At 38.6% G+C, this 20,200-nt stretch overlaps 1 protein-coding gene across 1 annotated transcript; it reads right to left on the reverse strand.

Moving 5' to 3' along the window:
* Nucleotides 1–255: 255 nt before the first annotated feature.
* On the reverse strand, nucleotides 256–19,635 carry si:ch211-203k16.3 (fibrinogen-like protein 1). The gene is made up of 8 exons (XM_067418015.1): nucleotides 19,172–19,635; nucleotides 18,507–18,673; nucleotides 9,424–9,931; nucleotides 6,135–6,369; nucleotides 4,054–4,191; nucleotides 2,277–2,493; nucleotides 1,919–2,114; nucleotides 256–600 (listed from the first exon to the last, which is right to left on the reverse strand). The coding sequence occupies exons 3-8, from the start codon at nucleotides 9,766–9,768 to the stop codon at nucleotides 454–456; spliced, it is 1,278 nt and encodes a 425-aa protein (XP_067274116.1). The 5' UTR covers nucleotides 9,769–9,931; nucleotides 18,507–18,673; nucleotides 19,172–19,635; the 3' UTR covers nucleotides 256–453.
* Nucleotides 19,636–20,200: the final 565 nt, after the last annotated feature.

A 20,200-nucleotide genomic window follows, 5' to 3' on the forward strand; every position in this document is an offset into this window, starting at 1 on the left:
TGACAGTAAACGTTTTTACTGTATTTTTGATCAAACAAATGCAGCCTTGGTAAACATTAGATACTTAATTGTTATTGCTAATGAGTGTTTTTATAGAGTACAGTTTGTCCCATTGTACTCTACAGAAATGAAATCTACTTTTAATACACATTTATAAAATAAGTCAACAAAATGTTTATTTAAATCTTAAAACCATGTGTATATAAAATATAGGCATGTAACACATATTAGGCTTACTGAATGGCAAACGCAGTCCTTCTCTGGTCTTTGGTATAAACCTGCTGTAAAAAAACCAAAAAAAGTCCTCCTTGAATACATTTAGAGAAATGATCCAGTCCATACACACTTGTCTGTTTCACCATGAAAGAATCCATCCATCCTACATCAGTGTGGCTCTGAGAACTGAGATTGGCTGGTTGACGCATGGGCCATTGTTCATTGGTCGGGCCTGATTCAGGGTGACAGATGCTGTCGGAAGGTTTTGGGTCGGATCATCATGCTGACCTTCCTCAGAGAGTAAAAATCTGAATCTTTCCAGGTGTACCAAACGATTCCGTCCGGACCAAGTGGGTTCTTTCCCTTCAGAGAGTAGCGGCCACCCTATCGATCAGGATGACAGAACACCACTTTGACATCATCAAAGATCATTAAGCTTCACAATATGAGTATGTCTGTATACTTACTACGAATATAATCACATCTTTTATTATGAATATGTTTTTCTACATTTTCAACATTTTAAATATTAATCTGGAAATGTAGAAAATAAAAATATGTAGCAAAACAATATATTTATAATATATTGCCCAAACTGCCTCTACCAGTTTGCCTTCTTCCCATAGTGCATCCTGGTGCCATGTGTTCCCCAGGTAAGCTAAACATACACCCGGCCATCTACGTGATGTAAATAAAGACGATTCATCAGACCAGGCCACCATCTTCCATTTTGTGGTCCAGTTCTGATGCTCATGGGCCCACTGTTGGCACTTTCAGCAGTGGACAGGAGTCAGCATGGGCACCCTGACTGGTCTGCGGCTATGCAGCCCCATATGCAACAAACTGTGATGCTCTGTGTATTCTGACACCTTTCTTAAAGAACCGGTATTAACTTCTTGAGCAAACAAGCTTGTATGTTTGATCGGACCACACAGGCCAGCCTAAGCTCCCCATGTGCATCAATGAGCCATGGTTGCCCATGATCCTGTTGTTTCCTGGACCACTGTTGATAGATACTGACCACTGCAAACCGGGAACACCCCACAAGAGCTGCAGTTTTGGAGATGCTCTGACCCAGTCATCTAGCCATTACAATTTGGCCCTTGTCAAACTCGCTCAAATCCTTACCCATTTTTCCTTCTAACACATCAACTTTGAGGAAAAAATGTTTACTTGCTTCCTAATATATCCCACCCACTGATTGTGAAAACGATTTAAAACACTGTATTATGCATGTCAGGCCATGTCACTTTGTAAAGCACGTGACACATATCCGCATGACATCAACGTTTCACAAATTTTATGTCTCCCAAAATGCTGTTGTGTAAATGAACGGCCAAAACACATAAAAAGTGTTTTACATTTTCATAATAGAGCTATACAAATTTTAAAATGAATAAGGTTTTGAAACAAACAAGAATACATATCCAAAAACTTAAATGCAATTGTATGCGATTATTATAGATTTTTAAGAACAGGATAAAACTATTACGCACATGCCAGTTAAATGACAAATTATGAAAGATTATTCTTCATTTAGCAGAAAAGTTGTTTTATTTTCTTTAACTACGTACCGCAGGCAATGAACCTGGGGATAGTTGTCTTGCTCACAGACAGCAACGGCAGCTCATGATTTAACACTTCTGGGGTTTAAACCTACAACCTTTGGGTTAACAGTCTACAGCAGACCACATGACTGTACCTTGTAGTAGATGCCATTAAGGTTTGCGTAGAAACACTGGTTATACCACCAGCCAGAGTGGGAGATCTCGGCACAGATGTTGCCCGTGTCGGGTGTGCTGAAGCCCTGCTTGTCATGATACCAGCTGAAGGAGTCCTCCACTGTCCCGCTGAAGCCCGTCACGTGCAGGCGGTACTGAGTGGTCTCGTCCTCCACACTGCAAATGCACAGACAAAGTATGGATTCCTCACAAGCACAATGCTGATAGTTCATCAAGGCTTTGAAGTGTTTTAGTTACCAGGCCAAATGTTTAATCACTATTGAACATTGTGTATCCAACTGAAATCCTTGCAGTCAGTCAGTGACGTATGTGCCTCACCTAAAACTCTGATAAACAGCGTGCTTGTGTTTCCCGCTCCAGTCCTCCAGGTCGATACGGAGCATATAGTCCCCCTGGCTGGTCAGGTCATGTATGTGCTCATTTCCCAGCCAGTATTCAGTGTGCAGGTCTCCAAATCCTTCCTTATACTCCTTCCAGCTGCGGTCAAAGTTCACAGAGCCGTCTTGCCTACGCTGTATCACAGTCCAACCGCCACCTAAGACATTCATTATGCAGGCGCTTGAATGATGAACTGAATGATTTTATTAGGGAGGAAATGCAAAACGTTCAAGCATTCAACAATCAAATCTTTTTTTATGAGTTTAATGGACATGCCAGGTCATTTAGGTTTCATCTTAAGACCACAGCAATTATACTACAGTGTTTTGCAAGTCATCAAAAAGATTGCACATGCTATTTTAAGCCTCAGAGAGGTTCCTCATGTGCCCCACTAGTGCAATTTCAGCACAAAACTCAAGTCTTATTAGTCATAAAAAGAGAAATAATTTACATGTTCATTACTGGAATTTCTTTTGCTACAGTAAGTCACTAAATTTTCCACTAAAACAATATAAAAATATAACAATGATTCATCCACAGTAGATTTGCTTATTAAAATAAGCATTTTCTCTGCTGGTCTAGTGTGTGTGAACTGCAAACGTTCAGATATAGACATTCCCAACACTAGCACAAAAATACAAATGTACTGTATATTATTAACTATAACTAAAACTATTAAAACCTGTTGATTGAAATAAAATAAAATATAAATGTTTTAAAAAAAAACTTATTTCTATTAATTATTGCCAAGTTAGCATGTCTAATTTTTGTTTAATTTAAGTTGAAGCAATACAATTGTTTCCTGGAAACAAATAAAAACTAAATAAAATAAAATAAATAAAATGACAAAAGCACATAACAAAAATGATTAAAACTTAAACTAACATTAACATGAAAACGATTATATATATAACAAAGAGTGAACAAATTTAAGGGGGTCTGAATACTTTCATATATATATATATATATATATTGAAGTATTCAGACCCCCTTACATTTTTTCACTCTTTGTTATATTGCAGCCAGTTGCTAAAATCAATTAAGTTAATTTTCTCTCATTAATGTACACACAGCACCCCATATTGACAGAAAAATACAGAATTGTGATATTTTTGCAGATTTATTCAAAAAGAAAACTGCACTTCTGCTGCACTTAAGGGTCCTAAGAGCACAGTGGCCTCCATAATCCTTAAATGGAAGAAGTTTGGGATGACCAGAACCCTTCCTAGAGCTGGCTGACCAGTCAAACTGAGCTATCAGGGGAGAAGAGCCTTGGTGACAGAGGTAAAGAAGAACCCAAAGATCACTGTGGCTGAGCTCCAGAGATGCAGTCGGGAGATGGGAGAAAGTTGTAGAAAGTCAACCATCACTGCAGCCCTCCACCAGTCGGGGCTTTATGGCAGAGTGGCCCGACGGAAGCCTCTCCTCAGTGCAAGACACATGACAGTTTGCTAAAAAACACCTGAAGGACTGTTTGGCCTTAATTCTAAGCGGTATTTGTGAAGAAAAATATCATACAAAATACTTTCTGTACCGACTGTATATATATATGTGTGTATAATTTTACTCAATTTTCATTAAAATGCTTTAACTTTATACTTTTTTCAGCAGAATTTTCAATGTGCCACAGCAAATCAAAACTGCCACAAAACACTGGGCTCATCCTTATTTTTGAGTCCTGGACAGTCATTATTGCCTGTGTTGTGTGATTTCTTACCATCTGTGTCCATATCACAGTAGACTTCCACAGGCATGGCCCCCAGTGAGGGCACAACGGTGTAGATCCCAGAACGGCGCACTCCATTATAGTAGATGGAAGCACAGTCGATGGGGCAGTTCCTGACATGCTGCACCTCTGGAGTGAGAAATACAAACAACATATTAACATGAACAGAAATACTGATATATGTAAGTTCTCATTAAACTATATGAGACAAAGATTATTTGGATTCTGTCTGATAAACTGTACTATGATTTGTCACCCTCTGTTGGTTCATGTCAGTTACTCACCGCGATACCAAGCCCGTAAACATGTCTTTAACATTGGGGGTGGGTGGGTGAAATGGAGGGGGATGAAATAAATTGATGAAAAGGGATTTAAGGGAATAAAGAAGAAATAAAAATGGTAAAAGTTTTTCTAGGTCTAGTTATAGCCTATATGGTAATCAATTTAAACTCTTTGCGAACAATATTTTTAAAAATATGTACACAAAATTACTCTTGTTTGTATGTTTAAAATGTCAAAACTGTTTGTCACATTCTGTTATACACAAAGATTTATATGATTGCATATTTTCAACGCAAAAAAGTTGAGTAGTTTGTAGTTGCCTTCTTTGATCTGATTGGCCATCGTTTCGACATTGACGAGCGCTGTTAGATCACTGAGGTAGAACAGAAAGATAAAAAAATGATCTTTCTGTTCTACCTCAGCGGGTAGTATCATTTTTAAAAAGGTCTGCTATCCTAACGAAAAAAACAGAGCAGTGCGTAATGGAGAAATGGGCAATTTTGTCCATTCCCAATTATTGGAGAGGACTTGTCCCGAATCAGTGCCTATGGTGGTTGTGGCCCTGTTCTAAAACCTTAAGGGATACAAATAGAGAAATTAGTCACCAAAACGTAATATTTTAGATAAAACACAAATTTGTCCGCATGTTTTCAGGATATTGGATCATCTGGATCTTCTGAAGGCCACTTGAAGACCTAAAGTACGTGGTCTCATTTTCTTTTCTGTATTTGATGATACTGCGACTAAGACTGGGGAGGTCAATCTTAACATACTGTCCTTTCACCTAAATTATTATTTTTGATAAATTTTTGTTAAATCACTAGAATTTGCAGTTTCCTCATTATATTAGCATGTACACAATGTAGCTATATTACATTTGCTAATTCAAACCTAAAAACTCAGTCCTGTTATTCAAAAAAAAAAAAAATGAACAGGAGTGAGTGGTGTGAATATTAGGCCCTGTCCACATTAATCTGGATACATTTGTAAAGGCATCTTTTTCTACATTTAAGCTTTACATTCATGTTTTCCAAGTGGATATATTTGAAAATACTGTTTGTGCATTTACATGTGGACTTTGAAACCGGAGGTGTTGTGACATACTGTTGGCTGATATGGCTATCTGTTGTTGTTCCTGCATTGTTGTGCCTGATATACACTTTCATAGTGTTAATGGAGTTGTTATTTTATATTCCATTCCTGCAATATAAAAGAAAGATGTTTTCTCAATTACATCAAAAAGATTGTACATGCTATTTTAAGCCTCAGAGGTTCCTCATGTGCCCCACTCATAAAAGAATGATACACTGTATTATAAAAAAGGAGTAAACTACTTGTCAAAAATACAGATTCCTTCATATTAACACTGTACAGTGGGACTTTTCTTAGACTGATGAAGTACCAGCGAGTGGTGGGATATTTCGCTAATAAAATAATCATGCCAGAAGAATGATGTGAGAACTTTATGTCTCGTTTTTGGCATCATCACAGTGAACTTACATTTTATGCATGTACAGTAAGATGGTTGATGTATGGTTAGACATTTCAGTGTAGACAAGCAAGCCGATTTGTTTTTTGTAATTTCCAAGTTTTGAAAATTAATTAAGGTATTATGGGTTTGAAATTGATGAATAAATGAATTGGTGAATAAACAATGACAGAATTTTCATTTTTGGATAAACTATCCATTTAACAAGAAACAGGGTTGTCCTGGTTTTGCATATTAATTGATAGGATATAACCAAACGTCTTAAAAAATAAGCTTCTCCAAATTCCCAGACGTGGCGTACCAGGATGCAGGGCTTCCTGTGCGCTGAGCAGCGGGCTGGTGCGGACTATGTTGATCATGCAGCCAGGGTTCCGTCTGACTTTTTCCACCAGCAGTGAAAGGTTATGGATCTGGGCCTGGAGGTCATAGATCAAGGAGCCCTGGATGTGCAACAGAGTCGTGGCCTCGGCGTAATGATCCTCCAGATCATGCAAGCGCTGCTCAATAGATGAATTATTGCGGTTCTTCTCTTCGCTCTGTGAAAGGACAAACAGACAAACATCACGACTCCCAATCAAAAAAAGTGAAGAGAAGAACAGTTCCCGTTAGCTTTTCTAAATGAGACCTTCTCAAGTGTCTGCAGCGTATTGTGTGCGTTTGCATGAAAGGCCAGGAGTGTAAAGCAGAGAGGGAGAGGCAGACAAGATCTGGCCGTGTGGGTGTGAGCTGTGAATCATCCCCTCATTTAACAGCATGAAGAGCTTAAGGGTGCACACTAATGAAAGCACGTGGAGAGAGGTAAGGTCTCCTGTGTTAATCTCGTTAGCCTTCAGGTCAAGGAGACTTTAGGCAGAAAACCGCCAAGCCGAGTTGGCCGAAGAGACATGGAATTTACAGAAGCACTCGAAGGGGACACTTCCTGTACAATAAAGCATGGTTACACTTTATTTAAAGGTGTCTTTGTTACACTGTAATTATACATTTAAGTACTGAGTAATATTAAGTAACTATATGTATTTAGGATTAGGGTTTGGTTCGCGGTTAGTTGCATGTAATTATGCCCAATTTATTACTATTGTTACGACTATAGTAACTACATGTAACATAACAACGACACTGTAAAATAGTATTATATAAGCATTAGTAATATATCAGATGGTAATACCATGGTACTTTAATGTATACCATGGTATTGAATGATTGATATACCATATATGGATATGCATAAATATATGGTATGTACACTTGCAGATTTTTATTTTGTACTCACATTATAATTGCTCTTAACTGCAAATATTTTAATTCATACAGCTAATTCATTTAATTGAAAATAATCAACAAATATTTTTAGTAGTTTAAACTTGGCTAGCTTTAACTAGCTGATTCAATAAATGCTACCTTGCTAATTAATAGTAACTTTTTTGTCAAAATTTACATTTAAGTCAGCGGTTCTTCTTCCAAAACATGTTTTGTCTTACCCTGATTCACTATGGTGAGCCTATTATTATAAGTGTTTATATTTTAGACCTGTCAGGATGGTTTTCGCTGGAAACTGGATACATAACGGTGGTATGTCACTCCCCTATGCTTGTTTTATCATATCCGTGAATAGAGAAAAGCAGTTTGTCTTGTGTGAGAGAGGCATAGTTTAGCTGTCACAAAAAGCAAGAAAAGTTGACATGGAACACGCTAAATCTCCAACCTTCAGGGAATCACGTAAAATAAAATAAAAACACTGAAAAAAGGAGAGTCTGCTGGCAAAAAAAGAATCAACATGGGTTTGGCTTTTCGGAGATGGAGCGAACTGAGGGATTTGAAATGTTGTGAAAGCCACGTGGTGTTATTATTACTCATCTTGTACAGATAAATTGCCATTTGTCGCTCTCTAAGAGTTCATTTTAAAGAATAATCTATTGTGAAGTGGCATTTCATTATGGTTAATGTAGTGCTGTGTCTGAATCTATTTTCATACGCTGATCAACAAGTTACTAAAGTTACTCACTTTCTGACATGTCTGACAGTCCCTCCGACTAGAAATAAACCAATCTTCAAAAGTATATGTTATTCTAGAGTTTGCCTTTTGTTCTGAGAGAACTGATGAGAATTCATGAACAGCTGTTCATGAGCATGCATGTACAACTGAACGTGCAGCGGTTCTCGAGTTAACAATTCTCAAATCTGAACTTAGAACTATCTTAAGACTGTCTTATCAGTCTTATCACTGTATTATTTTAAAGTTTGGAAATACAATGAATGGATTGTAAAACTGTAAAACTAAATCTTTAATTGCTTTACAGGCTATTTATTATTTATTTACTTTTACCATGGTTTTAAGGGTTCAAAGTAAATGTTTCACATTGATTCATCAAGAGTATACTTGATTATAATTTTTGGGGGAACTTATGACTTTAACTTCATTAAATTTGAATTACAAATATTGTACTTTTTACTCCACTACATTTCCTCAAAGTCAACATTTGTTTCTGTAGCAGCTTTGATGATTTTGATGGCAGTGGATGATTTTTTTTTTCTTCTTTAAAACTTTTTTTTTTTTGCTGACAGCTGATTCATTGAAACTAACTGTCCAAAAGAACCGCAGGAATTATATTTTTGCGCAAAAGAACCGGACCTCCTATTACTACTAACTTTTTCTGCAGCATTTTATTTCTGCTATAAAAAAGCAATATCAACTCACAAATCAACTATTTCTTGTTTTTCTCTGGCATGTCATTTAGGTGTGAAGAACTTATGAATATATTTGGTATATTTGAGCCTACGTTCAGTACAAGTAAAACAAGTCATGTTTTAATATTATACTGATTTTAACTCAAGTGGTATTGGAATTGAAGTCATTTTCACTGTAAGGTATCTACTTTTACTCCAGTATGGTTTTCAGGTACTCTTTATACCTCTGCCTTACTATCTAGATAGGCAGTCCTTAGAATAAGGGAGAACAGGGCAGGCCACGTCTAAACAGGCCTGCAAGTTATTAAGGGCATCGAGTCAGATACAGGTCAGGGCGACGTGAAATGTCTGATTTTTGTTTCTTTGCTATACCTGTGAAATCATTAAGAGCAGTCAGTCCTAATGGTTTTAAACATTACATATACAGTCAAACCAAAAATTATTAAGACACCAGATATCATTTTTTACTAGTGGTGATTTACTAGTATAGTGCAGGACACTATAGTTAAATAATGTAAGTGAGGATAGCAAAATAAAGTTAACTGTGACATATACCCCAAAAAATTCATACAGTAGACTACCAATATGTTTTTTCTTGAATTGCTAATGGCACCTTTTACACCACAGACTGAACAAAATGAAGCATTTTTTGGTAATTGGTTGAACTACATTGGTATTATCTAATTGTGTACTTAAATTGAACAGCTGATTGGTTGATTGTAATCCATTACATACCTTTCTATCAAAGTTATCTGACATTATCAAGATAAATTTGTGTTATTGTCATATTTTATTTCAATTTCCGAAACAATAGCGAATAAACTGTGATAATGTGAGAAAATGTTGAAGGTGTCTGAATACATTTTGGTTTGACTGTATATAGAGAGACAGATTCTTGGACCCACTTGTAGTTCTAACACTTTGACTCGATGACGGTGGTTGCGAAGCTCCTCCTGAAGTTCGGACACTGTCTCCCGCAGGACCAGAATTTGCTGTTTGCGTTCCTCATTCTCATGAAGCCAGTATGAAACCTCATCCGTGCAGCGGAACATGTCTGGGCAGCGCTGGTCATCCAGTTGGGGCAACGTGGCCATAAGTCGGCACATGCCGTCCTCCAGGACCTGATTGCTGTATTCACCACACTGAGCAGTACTGACCTCATGTGTGTGCAGCGAGTGGTCATCATCGCTTGCAAATGTTACCAAAAACAATATGGCCAGCAAGAGGGGCGAGAGAAGCCTGTCCTCCATATGATCGGTTCGGCTGACCCCCCTTCCCACCTTGTTGGAAGGACCCTGGGGGAGAAGGCCAGGGTACAAGCTCTCTGACCTCCAGTCTCAAGTCTTGGGAAGAGCTTGTCACGCAGGAACACGGTCAAGGACTCAGTTCTCACCGTTTCCAATTGCAATTCACCTGAAAAAAATAAAAATAAAATAAAGATTTAAACTACACTTAATGGCCACTTTAATAAGTCCACTTTTTCAACTGCTTGTTAACACAAATCTAATCAGCCAATCACATAGCAGCAACTCAATGGTTGTGTCCGAAATGGTTCCCTATACCCTTAAATAGAGCACTATTTGAGGGAACAGCCATTTGTACTGGTGTCCGAAACCATAGTGGAGTGCACTCATTCAATCCCACAATGCAGCACAATAATGAGTGTAGAACTGATGTAAGCTCAACAGCTAGAGAATACCCATAATGTGTATGCGTGTGTGTGTATTGTGTGTGTGTGTATTGTGTGTGTGTGTGTATGTGTGTAGGTATGTGTATATATATATATATATATATATATATATATATATATATATATATATATATATATATATATATATATATATATATAATAATAATAATAATAAATTTTATTTATAATGCACTTTATATTAAACAAAATCTCAAAGTGCTACAGAATTTAAAAAACAAAACAATGAACAACAATAAATAAATAAAACCGAAAAATAAAATAAATTAAATTAAACAAGTAGCAAGTCAATTAAAAGCTCTGCTAAAAAGGTGGGTTTTAAGACCACGCTTAAAAGTATCTATAGTCTGTGGAGTCCGCAGGTGGTCAGGGAGAGCATTCCACAGACTGGGGGCTGCAGAGCAGAAGGCCCGATCCCCCATAGTACGGAGATTGGCTGTGGGAGTTTTGAGGCGATACAGCGAAACAGAGCGGAGGTTACGAGTGGCTGTTTGTGTGGTGAGGAGTTCCTTAAGATAGGAGGGAGCATCACCATGGATGCACTGGTGGGTAAGGAGAGAGATCTTGTACTCGATCCTGAACGACACAGGAAGCCAGTGGAGTGATTTTAGAATGGGGGTGATATGGTCTTATTTGCGCACCCTCATGAGGATCCTAGCAGCGCTGTTCTGAATACACTGCAGCCTCTGGAGATTTTTGCTAGGGATGCCAATAAGGAGCGCATTGCAGTAGTCCAGCCTGGAGGAGATAAAGGCATGGACAAGCTTCTCCGCATCAGCCAGTGATAGAATGGGACGAAGTTTGGCAATGTTTCTGAGGTGGAAGAAGGAGGTCTTACACAGGTGTTTGATGTACGCTTCAAAAGTAAGCTGTGATTCCATTCTGACCCCCAGATTCGTGACTGAAGTGGAAAGAGGAATGACCTGATCAGAGAAAGCAATGCTGGTGATAACGGACTTCTGGACCTGAAGTGGAGTGCCGACTAGGATAGCTTCAGTTTTGGAGCTGTTTAGCTGCAGAAAGTTTTGCTTCATCCACGCCTTTATCTCATCCAGGCAAGTGATCAAAGTGGATGGTGTGAGGTCAGCAGAGGGAGATGAACTTGTCCTAAAGTAAAGTTGAGTGTCATCAGCATAGCAGTGAAAAGAAATCCCATGCCGGTTGATGAGACGGCCAAGGGGGAGCATGTAGAGTATGAACAGGGTGGGTCCGAGCACAGAGCCTTGAGGGACACCGCAGGTGACATTGTGTGACAGGGATGTAGCTTCTCCTAACGCAACATATTCAGTTCTCCCAGTGAGATAAGAAGAAAACCAGTTGTGGACCGAGTCAGAGAGACCAATGGTGGAATGTAAACGGTGAAGGAGGATGTTATGGTCAACTGTATCGAAAGCTGCAGTTAAGTCCAGGAGGATGAGAAGGGATGGGGAACCAGCATCTGCCGCCATCAAAAGATCGTTTGTGACCCTGACCAAAGCTGTTTCTGTGCTGTGTCCTGAGCGGAAACCAGACTGAAATTTCTCATAAAGATGGTTATGCTCCAAATGGACCTGAAGCTGTGCAGCAACAACTTTTTCCAGCACCTTAGAGAGGTATGGGAGGTTGGAGATGGGCCTGTAGTTGTCATTAACATCTGGGTCTAAAGTAGGTTTTTTCAGAAGTGGTCTGATGATAGCAGTTTTAAGAGATGAAGGAACATGGCCAGCCTGGAGGGAATTATTAATAATCTTGGTAATGAATGGACTTAAGACACTGAGGTTAGATTTTACCAAGGCTGTAGGAAAAGGATCCAGTGCACAGGTGGATGGTTTCATTTTTCTGATGATGTCCTCAACCTCGAGCTGTGTAATGATAGAGAAGCAGCAGAGATGTTGGAAGGTCCCTGGCTGTGGATCAACAGACGGGACAGGCAGAGCGGAGGTGCTAGATAGGAGCAAGTGGATGTTGTCTACTTTGTTCCTAAAAAAGGTCATGAACTTATTGCACCTCTCTTCTGTGGCTTCTGAAAAAGAGTGAGTTTGCGGTTTGAGGATGTGATTTATAGTGGAGAAAAGCTTCTTGGAGTTTCCAGGGTTATTGTTGATGATGCTAGAGTAGAACTGTGACTGAGCATCTCTTAAAGACCTTGCGTAGGCCTTCTGATGAACTCTATAGGCTTGCCTATGAACAGTGAGTCCTGAGAGCTTGAGACGCCTCTCAAGTACGCGCCCAACCGTCTTCATCTTCCTCAGTTCGCTGGTGTACCAGGGTGCTGAGCGCGAGAAGGTGACCATTCTAGTTATGACAGGTGCGTGAAGATCTAGAAGGCTGCTCAGAGACTTGTTGTAGAAGTCAACCGACTCAGAGACTGAGGAGAGATCAACAGAGGAGAATTGCTGAAGGTCTGTAGTTAAAGAGTCTTGGTTAATCTTTTGTGTATATATATATATATATATATATATATATATATATATATATATATATATATATATATATATATATATATATATATATATTTTAATATATATATGTGTGTGTGTGTGTGTGTACGTAAATATATATACCGGTATGTGGGTTGTGGGTGGGTGTATGCATGTATATATATTTTATATTTAGAACTTGACTTACGACTTACGAGAAACACATACGAATTCCAATATACTTTTACTGAAACGTACCTGTGAAAATGGCAATAAACTTTGAACTTTGATAATGCACTGAGAGTCTCATGCTAAATGAATTCTACGTCTTGACAGAAAATTCACCTGCAGGTGAATCAATCCATCCATTCATTTTCCAAACCGCACTGGTCTAGCATAATATCATACAGGTATAAATTCCTTTTTAGTTGATTAATAAATGGTTTAATTATGGTTTATACATCCTAGTTTCCATGGCAAGTAGGTCTCATTATTAAACAGCAAGCACAAACTGGCGCACTCAGTGTCCAAATTCACTCACTTGTTTTCATTCATTCCTTCAACTGGACTATATTAGTGGAGTAATGTAGGCGAATAGTGAATGAGAGTACAAGATTTCAAACCCAGCAAATGTATTAAGGCATGTAGACATGGCCGACATGATGATTAGACATGACTATTTGCAGAAGTTCAAGCATCATTATGAGGAGGAACGGTGATTTAAGGGACTTTGAACATGGCATGTTTGTTGGTGAGAGTATTTCATAAACTGCTGATCTACTTGGATTTTCACAAGCAACCATCTTAAGGGTTTACCAAGGATTGTCCGAAAAAGAGAAAATGCCTGGTTGATGCCAGAGGTCATGGGGAATGGCCAGATTGGTTCAGCTGATAAAAAGGCAACAGTAACTCAAATAACCACTCATAACAACTGAGGTCTGCAGAAGAGCATCTCTGAACACACAACACATCTAACCTACAGCAGCAGAAGACACACCGGTGACACTCCTGTCAGCTAACTTAGGCTACAATTTACACAACTCACCACAATTGGACAATAGAAGATTGGAAAAACACTGCCTAGTCATGAGTCTCGATTTCTGCTGCGACATTTAGATGGAAGTGGCAAAAAAATAATAATACAAAAAAGATTTTTTTTATTATTGACAATTATTTCACAATTATTTATATATATTTAAAAACATTTATTACTGTTGACAGTTACATGATGTAACTCATCATTTTAACATTTTGTTTACAAATGATAAGGCTGCTTATTGTATCAAGACAAGAAAATCACAGACATAAGGAACATGAGGAATCATGCAAAAATGATTTGGTCAACTTGCAGCAAGTCCATGTGCAAGCAATACTTAACATTTTCTTTTGAATTTAAAAATCTAATTAAATTCATCTCTTCTGGGGCTCAAAAAATATAACTTATAAGATTTGTAACAACCCACACACCGTTGGAAAAGTTGAAGAAGATGAAAAACAAAGTCTGGCCAGAATGAATATGGTCTATGATAACATCAGTAGGCCGTTTATTTCAAGCACTTGACGGTGTGACATTTCAATGCACCCCTGTCAGACAACTATAGGTCAGCTGTCAAAAATCACACCTTATTGAAGATGCCGTTTTGGGTTTGGGCTTAAAGGGGAAAAAAAATACATGATCAAATCTCATAATCTCAATGTGATATTTGAAATAAGTCTGACAAACACATCTTTAGCAATGTCCCTGCTCTTATTAGAGGTCAGCCTGGTTGTCATGATTAAAGGGTTCTCATGCTATTTCATAGCCTAGAACTCTAGAAGCACCGTACTAATCTAATCTGCCGCGAGTGTCGTCTAGCAACTCTCAGTACACTTCTGAACTGTAAAAACCAAACTCTGGTCGGACCAATCACATCGTGTATAGAGTCGCTGGGCGGGGCTTAACATAATGACGGCCGAGTTGCGCTAGCATGAGTCTAGTAAACAAAGAAACTGGTGAACGGTGGTCTTTCGAATCAGCTTTGACCGTGACTCTGGAAGACTTGGAGTTAAGCTTTTCTCTGAGAAAAGAACAAAGAACGGCACTGAAGTCATTCTTAAGAAGGGAAGATGTGTTCGGAGTTTTGCCGATCTGATACGGTGAAAGTTTAATCTTTCAACTAGCTCTGCTTCACCTTCGTTGCTCTGGTTGGTTGTAGCGCTGTCCAATTGCGTGCACGCCATGCAGAGGGAGTTTGAAAGACAACCGTTTATCCCACGCCTCGGATTGAACCCTGCCAATGGTGAATTTCCAGACCAAACATCTTGATGTGGGTCTGGCTTGTCAAGCTAGCTATTTCATTCATTATGACTTAATTTACACTGTTAATTTACACACATCAACCAGAGCGAGAGCAAGAGCGCATCCATCAATGAGCTTCGTTTGGGTTAAGGAAGCCGTCAGCAGCGCTGTCATTTTGTTTCTAGACCACAAAATCAACAATGTCACTAAGAAGGGTGTATCTAGTTGTGAGGGAAATATAACCTTGTTCAGCTTCCCAAATAACCCAGCGTTAAGGAAACAGTGGATGCAGTTTGTTTTCCAGAGCAGCAACAGAGTTCTGCAAGTGTATTTGTTTGTCCAGTCACGAGTCGAAACCGCAGGTGGTGAGTTTTGTTGGCAATAGCCATGTAAATGCATATAATGTTAACAACACAGTTTTCGGAAGTACAGCGTATCAGACTTTTATAAATATGATAAAACTAAAGACTCTTTGGAGATATGAAGGATGCAATACTACTCAAGATTAACATGAGATTGGCGGAAACTGTGTGTTATGTACCCTTTAAGGTGTTTTCATGATTTCTTTCTCACTTTTTTGTGTGTTTATGTGGGTTCAAGAACACGGAACTGACGGCAGCAGTGAAAGTATTTAACCTTGAAGTGGATGGGCATGCTAAAAATAGGTAAAGTAGGCGTCTGGTTTCAAACTATAACACCCTTATCCGGTACTGCAGTGATCACCAACCTTTTCAGGTCAAAGATCCCTAACATCAGCCTTGATGAAAGGCAAGATCTACCTATAGATTTTTCATGGCCGATTCAGAGGTTGTTTTACAATCAAATGGGCTATTTCTGATACCAGCTGCAGAGTTTTTTCCCTTTGTTTAAGAGCAAATGTATTTGTTGGTTATTTGCTTTATAACAGGCCAATCTGGCCTTAAAAATTTGAATTGAAGCAACCACCGTATTTTAATCTCAATCCAAACAAAGATACCGGTACACACATGTAGCATGAGCTGTTGTTTTTTATTTAAATTAGACTGGGCTGACTTCAGCTTTGTGAAATTGTAATAAGACACACCTGCACACAGGGGCGTGGGACTGAGGGGATAAAGGGTACTGAGTAACCAGGGCCCGAGGCAAGGGGGGAGCCTTAGAAGTCAGTTTTCTATACATACACATACATGGTACGGGGGCCCAGCAAGATGGTTTGTACCCAGGGCCCAAAATTTGGTGCTACGCCCCTGCCTGCACAAAACAAAAACAGATGGACTGACTAAAAATGCAAATTCACTCTCTGACAGTAGATGGTGCTAATGGAAAAGAAGCGTTACTTTGGGTAAAAACGCCATCAAAACTATTATAAAGACAGTCAGTTTCATTCAGACATACATTCATGTAACCCCCTCCCCATTCCAATAATTATATTTTTCTTCCTATATTCAAGCAAGGTCTAGGTACTTTGTGCATTTTTACAGATCAGATATCTATCTGATTTATCAGAACGATTACATTTACACTTGGTCACATAAATGTGTCTACGCAAATCAGATATAGCCTAAATCCAATCTTCAATTCCCACGCTAGTTTTAATGGAGTTCACGTTACTGAAATCAACAAATATGAGCTGCATTTTATAGATCAACAGCTAATTTCAAGATCAAAGACTGCAATAGGCGAGAACAGTGTCATAAGCACTTGTAAGATCATCTCATTTCTTTACTTTTAATGATGATGACTGTGTATTGACCGTCTGCAACTTTTTTGCTGTTTGCTGAAGAGATATTCAGCTTTTTTTTTTTTTTTGGTGAACAATGGCCCTGCAAAAAGTTGGCTATTTGGACACCTATGCCACACTTTAAAATGTCTTCTGTCAAACACTGGACTACACTACACTCCTGAAGGTGTTCTGTGTTATTTGGATTGAGATTTGGGTAATTTAGAGGCCAAGTCAACAACTCAAACTCGTTATTGTGCTCATCAAACCATTCCTGAACCATTTTTGCTTTGTGGCAGGGCGCATTATCATGTTGAAAGATCCCGTTACCATGAAAGAGTGTATATGGTCTCCAACAATGCTTAGGTTTCCCAGCAGAACATTGCCCAAAGCATCACACTGTCTCCACCAGCTTGCCTTCCTCCCATAGTGCATCCTGGTGCCATGTGTTCCCCAGGTAAGAGACAAACACACACACACCCGGCTATTCACGTGATGTAAAAGAAAACGTGATTCATCAGACCAGGCGACCTTCCTCCATTGCTCTGTGGTCCAGTTCTGATGCTCACATGCCCACTGTTGGCGCTTTTTGCAGTGGACAGGGGTCAGCATGGGCACCCTGACTGGTCTGTGGCTATGCAGCCCCATACGCAACAAACTGCAATGCACTGTGTATTCTGACACCTTTCTATTAGAACCAGCATTAACTTCTTGAACAATTTAACAAGTCGTCTTGCCATCCCAATTTGGACCTTGTCAAACGTATTCAAATCTGAAGCCATTTCTTCAAACACACAAACTTTGAGGACAAAATGTTCACTTCCTGCCTAATATATCCCACCCACTAACAGGTGATGTGATGAAGAGATAATCAGTGTTATTCACTTCAGCTGTCATAATGTTATGCCTGATCGGTATATATATTCATGTATATATATATTCATGTATTAATATATATATATATATATATATATATATATATATATATATATATATATATATATATATATATATATATATATATATATATATATATATATATATATGAATACATACAGTATATTTAATGTTTTTAAATGTTTTATATTTAATGTTTTTTTATATATTAAACTTTTTGTGTGTGTGTGGAACAACCTTTTGTTTCACTAAGGAACTTGTTGCACAGTCATATATGACTGAAAATCAGTTGTATACTGAGCCAGGCCCGATTGTCCTTAATCTTTTCCTGTTTTAAAAATAAAATAATAATAATAATAATAATAATAATAATAATAATAATAATAATAATAATAATAATAATAATAATAATAATAATAATCTACATAGAGAAACAAAATCAATCCATGTACAACATGTATTCAATCTTTCCTGTCCTACTACTTCAGGAGGTGAATTTAGGAGGAAAAATGTGCAGGAAATTCCGCCTTGAGCGGACCCATACCTTACCAACACCTTAAGAAGACCTTTTAATTCTAAAGTATCACGTCTGCCAAATCACCTTGTGGCTCTGACCCAAGCCTAGTGCACTAGATCCAACAGAGAAATGCTGAATATGCCAAACCATATTACAGAGTAATGGCACCAAACTCATGTCCTGCAGTATATATAAAAGAACAACACTGAGAATGAATCATATTGATGAAGCATCCTACATCTCTGAAGTGACATTTTGATTACAAGTGTAAATGCAGAGGGTATGTTTGGAGGGTATTTGAGTTACTCAACTCATGCATCACACCATCTCACATGAGAGATTTCTCAAAGTATTTACAAAGCACTTAACGCACTGCTGACACACAGTTATGATCAACGACATGCAACGGCTACATTTTCCAAAAGATGCCATCAGCAGAGATTATGCACACGAGCTCTACCGGGAAACAGTTACAAGGCTTCATCTTTACCTGTTTCAGTTAGTCGGAGATGTTTTGTTTGTCTTCTGAGGAAATAAAGATGTATGCTGCCATCTCTCTCTCTCTCTCTCTCTCTCTCTCTCTCTCTCTCTCTCTCTCTGAGCCCTATGTGTTGCAGAGTGGGCATCTTATCCTTGTAATCCGGTGTAATTGGATTCCTGATTAGAAGAAAGGGAGGAGAGAAAATCCAGGCACTGAACAACAGCAAATCAGACTATCCTTACACTATATGCTGAGGTCTGAACAATCACATCATATTGGCAAACAATTAATACACCAAATAATTATTACTAGGAAAAAGCGCTGATGGCAGTGTGTATTCAAAATGTGTTTACTAACAATTAATACTCTCAATGCACACCATCAGTATAACCTTATAAAGCTGACTGTATCATATTTAATAACATTATTACATTAACATTAAGGCATTTACATTATCTTTTGTCCTCAGTTTGAAAGTTTATATTTTTTAACTCGTCTTAACTATTTTTTTTTTATGTAGAAGGCCATTAAATATATTCTAAAAAAGGACCTTAAGGTTGTTACATTTTCTCAAGCTCAACAAGAAACACCTATGCAAAATAAATGAATAAATTATTCATATTAATGTGTCTCTGTGTGTATCTATATATACATACATACATACATACTCATACCTTAAACTCACTATTGTGCTTCTCAAACCATTCCTGTAGAATTTTTTTGCTTTGTGGCAGGGCGCATTATCCTGCTGAAAGAGGCCACAGCCACCAGGGAATACCGTTTCCATGAAAGAGTGTACATGGTCTGAAACAATGCTTAGGTAGGTTTCCCAGCAGAATATTTCCCAAAGCATCACACTGCCTCCACCAGCTTGCCTTCCTCCCATAGTGCATCCTGGTGCCATGTGTTCCCCAGGTAAGCAAGGCACACGCACTCAGACATCCATGTGATGAAAAACAAACAAAAACAAGATTCATCAGAACAGGCCACCCTCCTCAATTGCTCTGTTGTCCAGTTCTGATGCTCACGTGCCCACTGTTGGCACTTTCGGCCGTGGACAGGGGTCAGCATGGGCACCCTGACTGGTCTGCTGCTAAGCAGCCTCATACACAACAAACTGTGATGCTCTGTGTATCCTGAAACCAGCATTAACTTCTTGAGCAATTTGAGCTACTCGGCTGTTTGATCGGACCACACGGGCCAGCCTTCACTCCCCACGTACATCAGTGAGCCTTAGCCGTCTCCGGTTCTCCACTGTTCCTTCCTTGGAGCCCTTTTGATAGAGACTGACCACTGCAGACCGAGAACACCCCACAAGAGCTGCAGTTTTGGAGACGCTCTGACCCAGTCGTCTAGCCATCACATTTAGGCCTTCACTCAAATACTTACGCTTGCCCATAACACATCAACTTTGAGGACGTAATGTTCACTTGCTGCCTAATATATCCCACTCATTTATAGGCACCGTGATGAAGAGACTTCACCTGCCAGTGGTCATAATGCCTGAGCGATTTACACACACACACACACACACACACACACACACACACACACTGAATTAAACTAAATTAAAATGAAAAACGTTGCCTTGCTGAAATAAAATAAGTTTAAGGGTTTTGTTCGTTCTTTTAAGTAACAAAAAAAAATGTTGTGCTTACATTGTACATCATAAAAACGCTTAAAGGGTTAGTTCACCCAAAAAT

Source organism: Pseudorasbora parva, chromosome 15, assembly GCF_024679245.1.
Source record: "Pseudorasbora parva isolate DD20220531a chromosome 15, ASM2467924v1, whole genome shotgun sequence".
In the NCBI taxonomy this organism is placed as follows: Eukaryota; Metazoa; Chordata; class Actinopteri; order Cypriniformes; family Gobionidae; genus Pseudorasbora; species Pseudorasbora parva.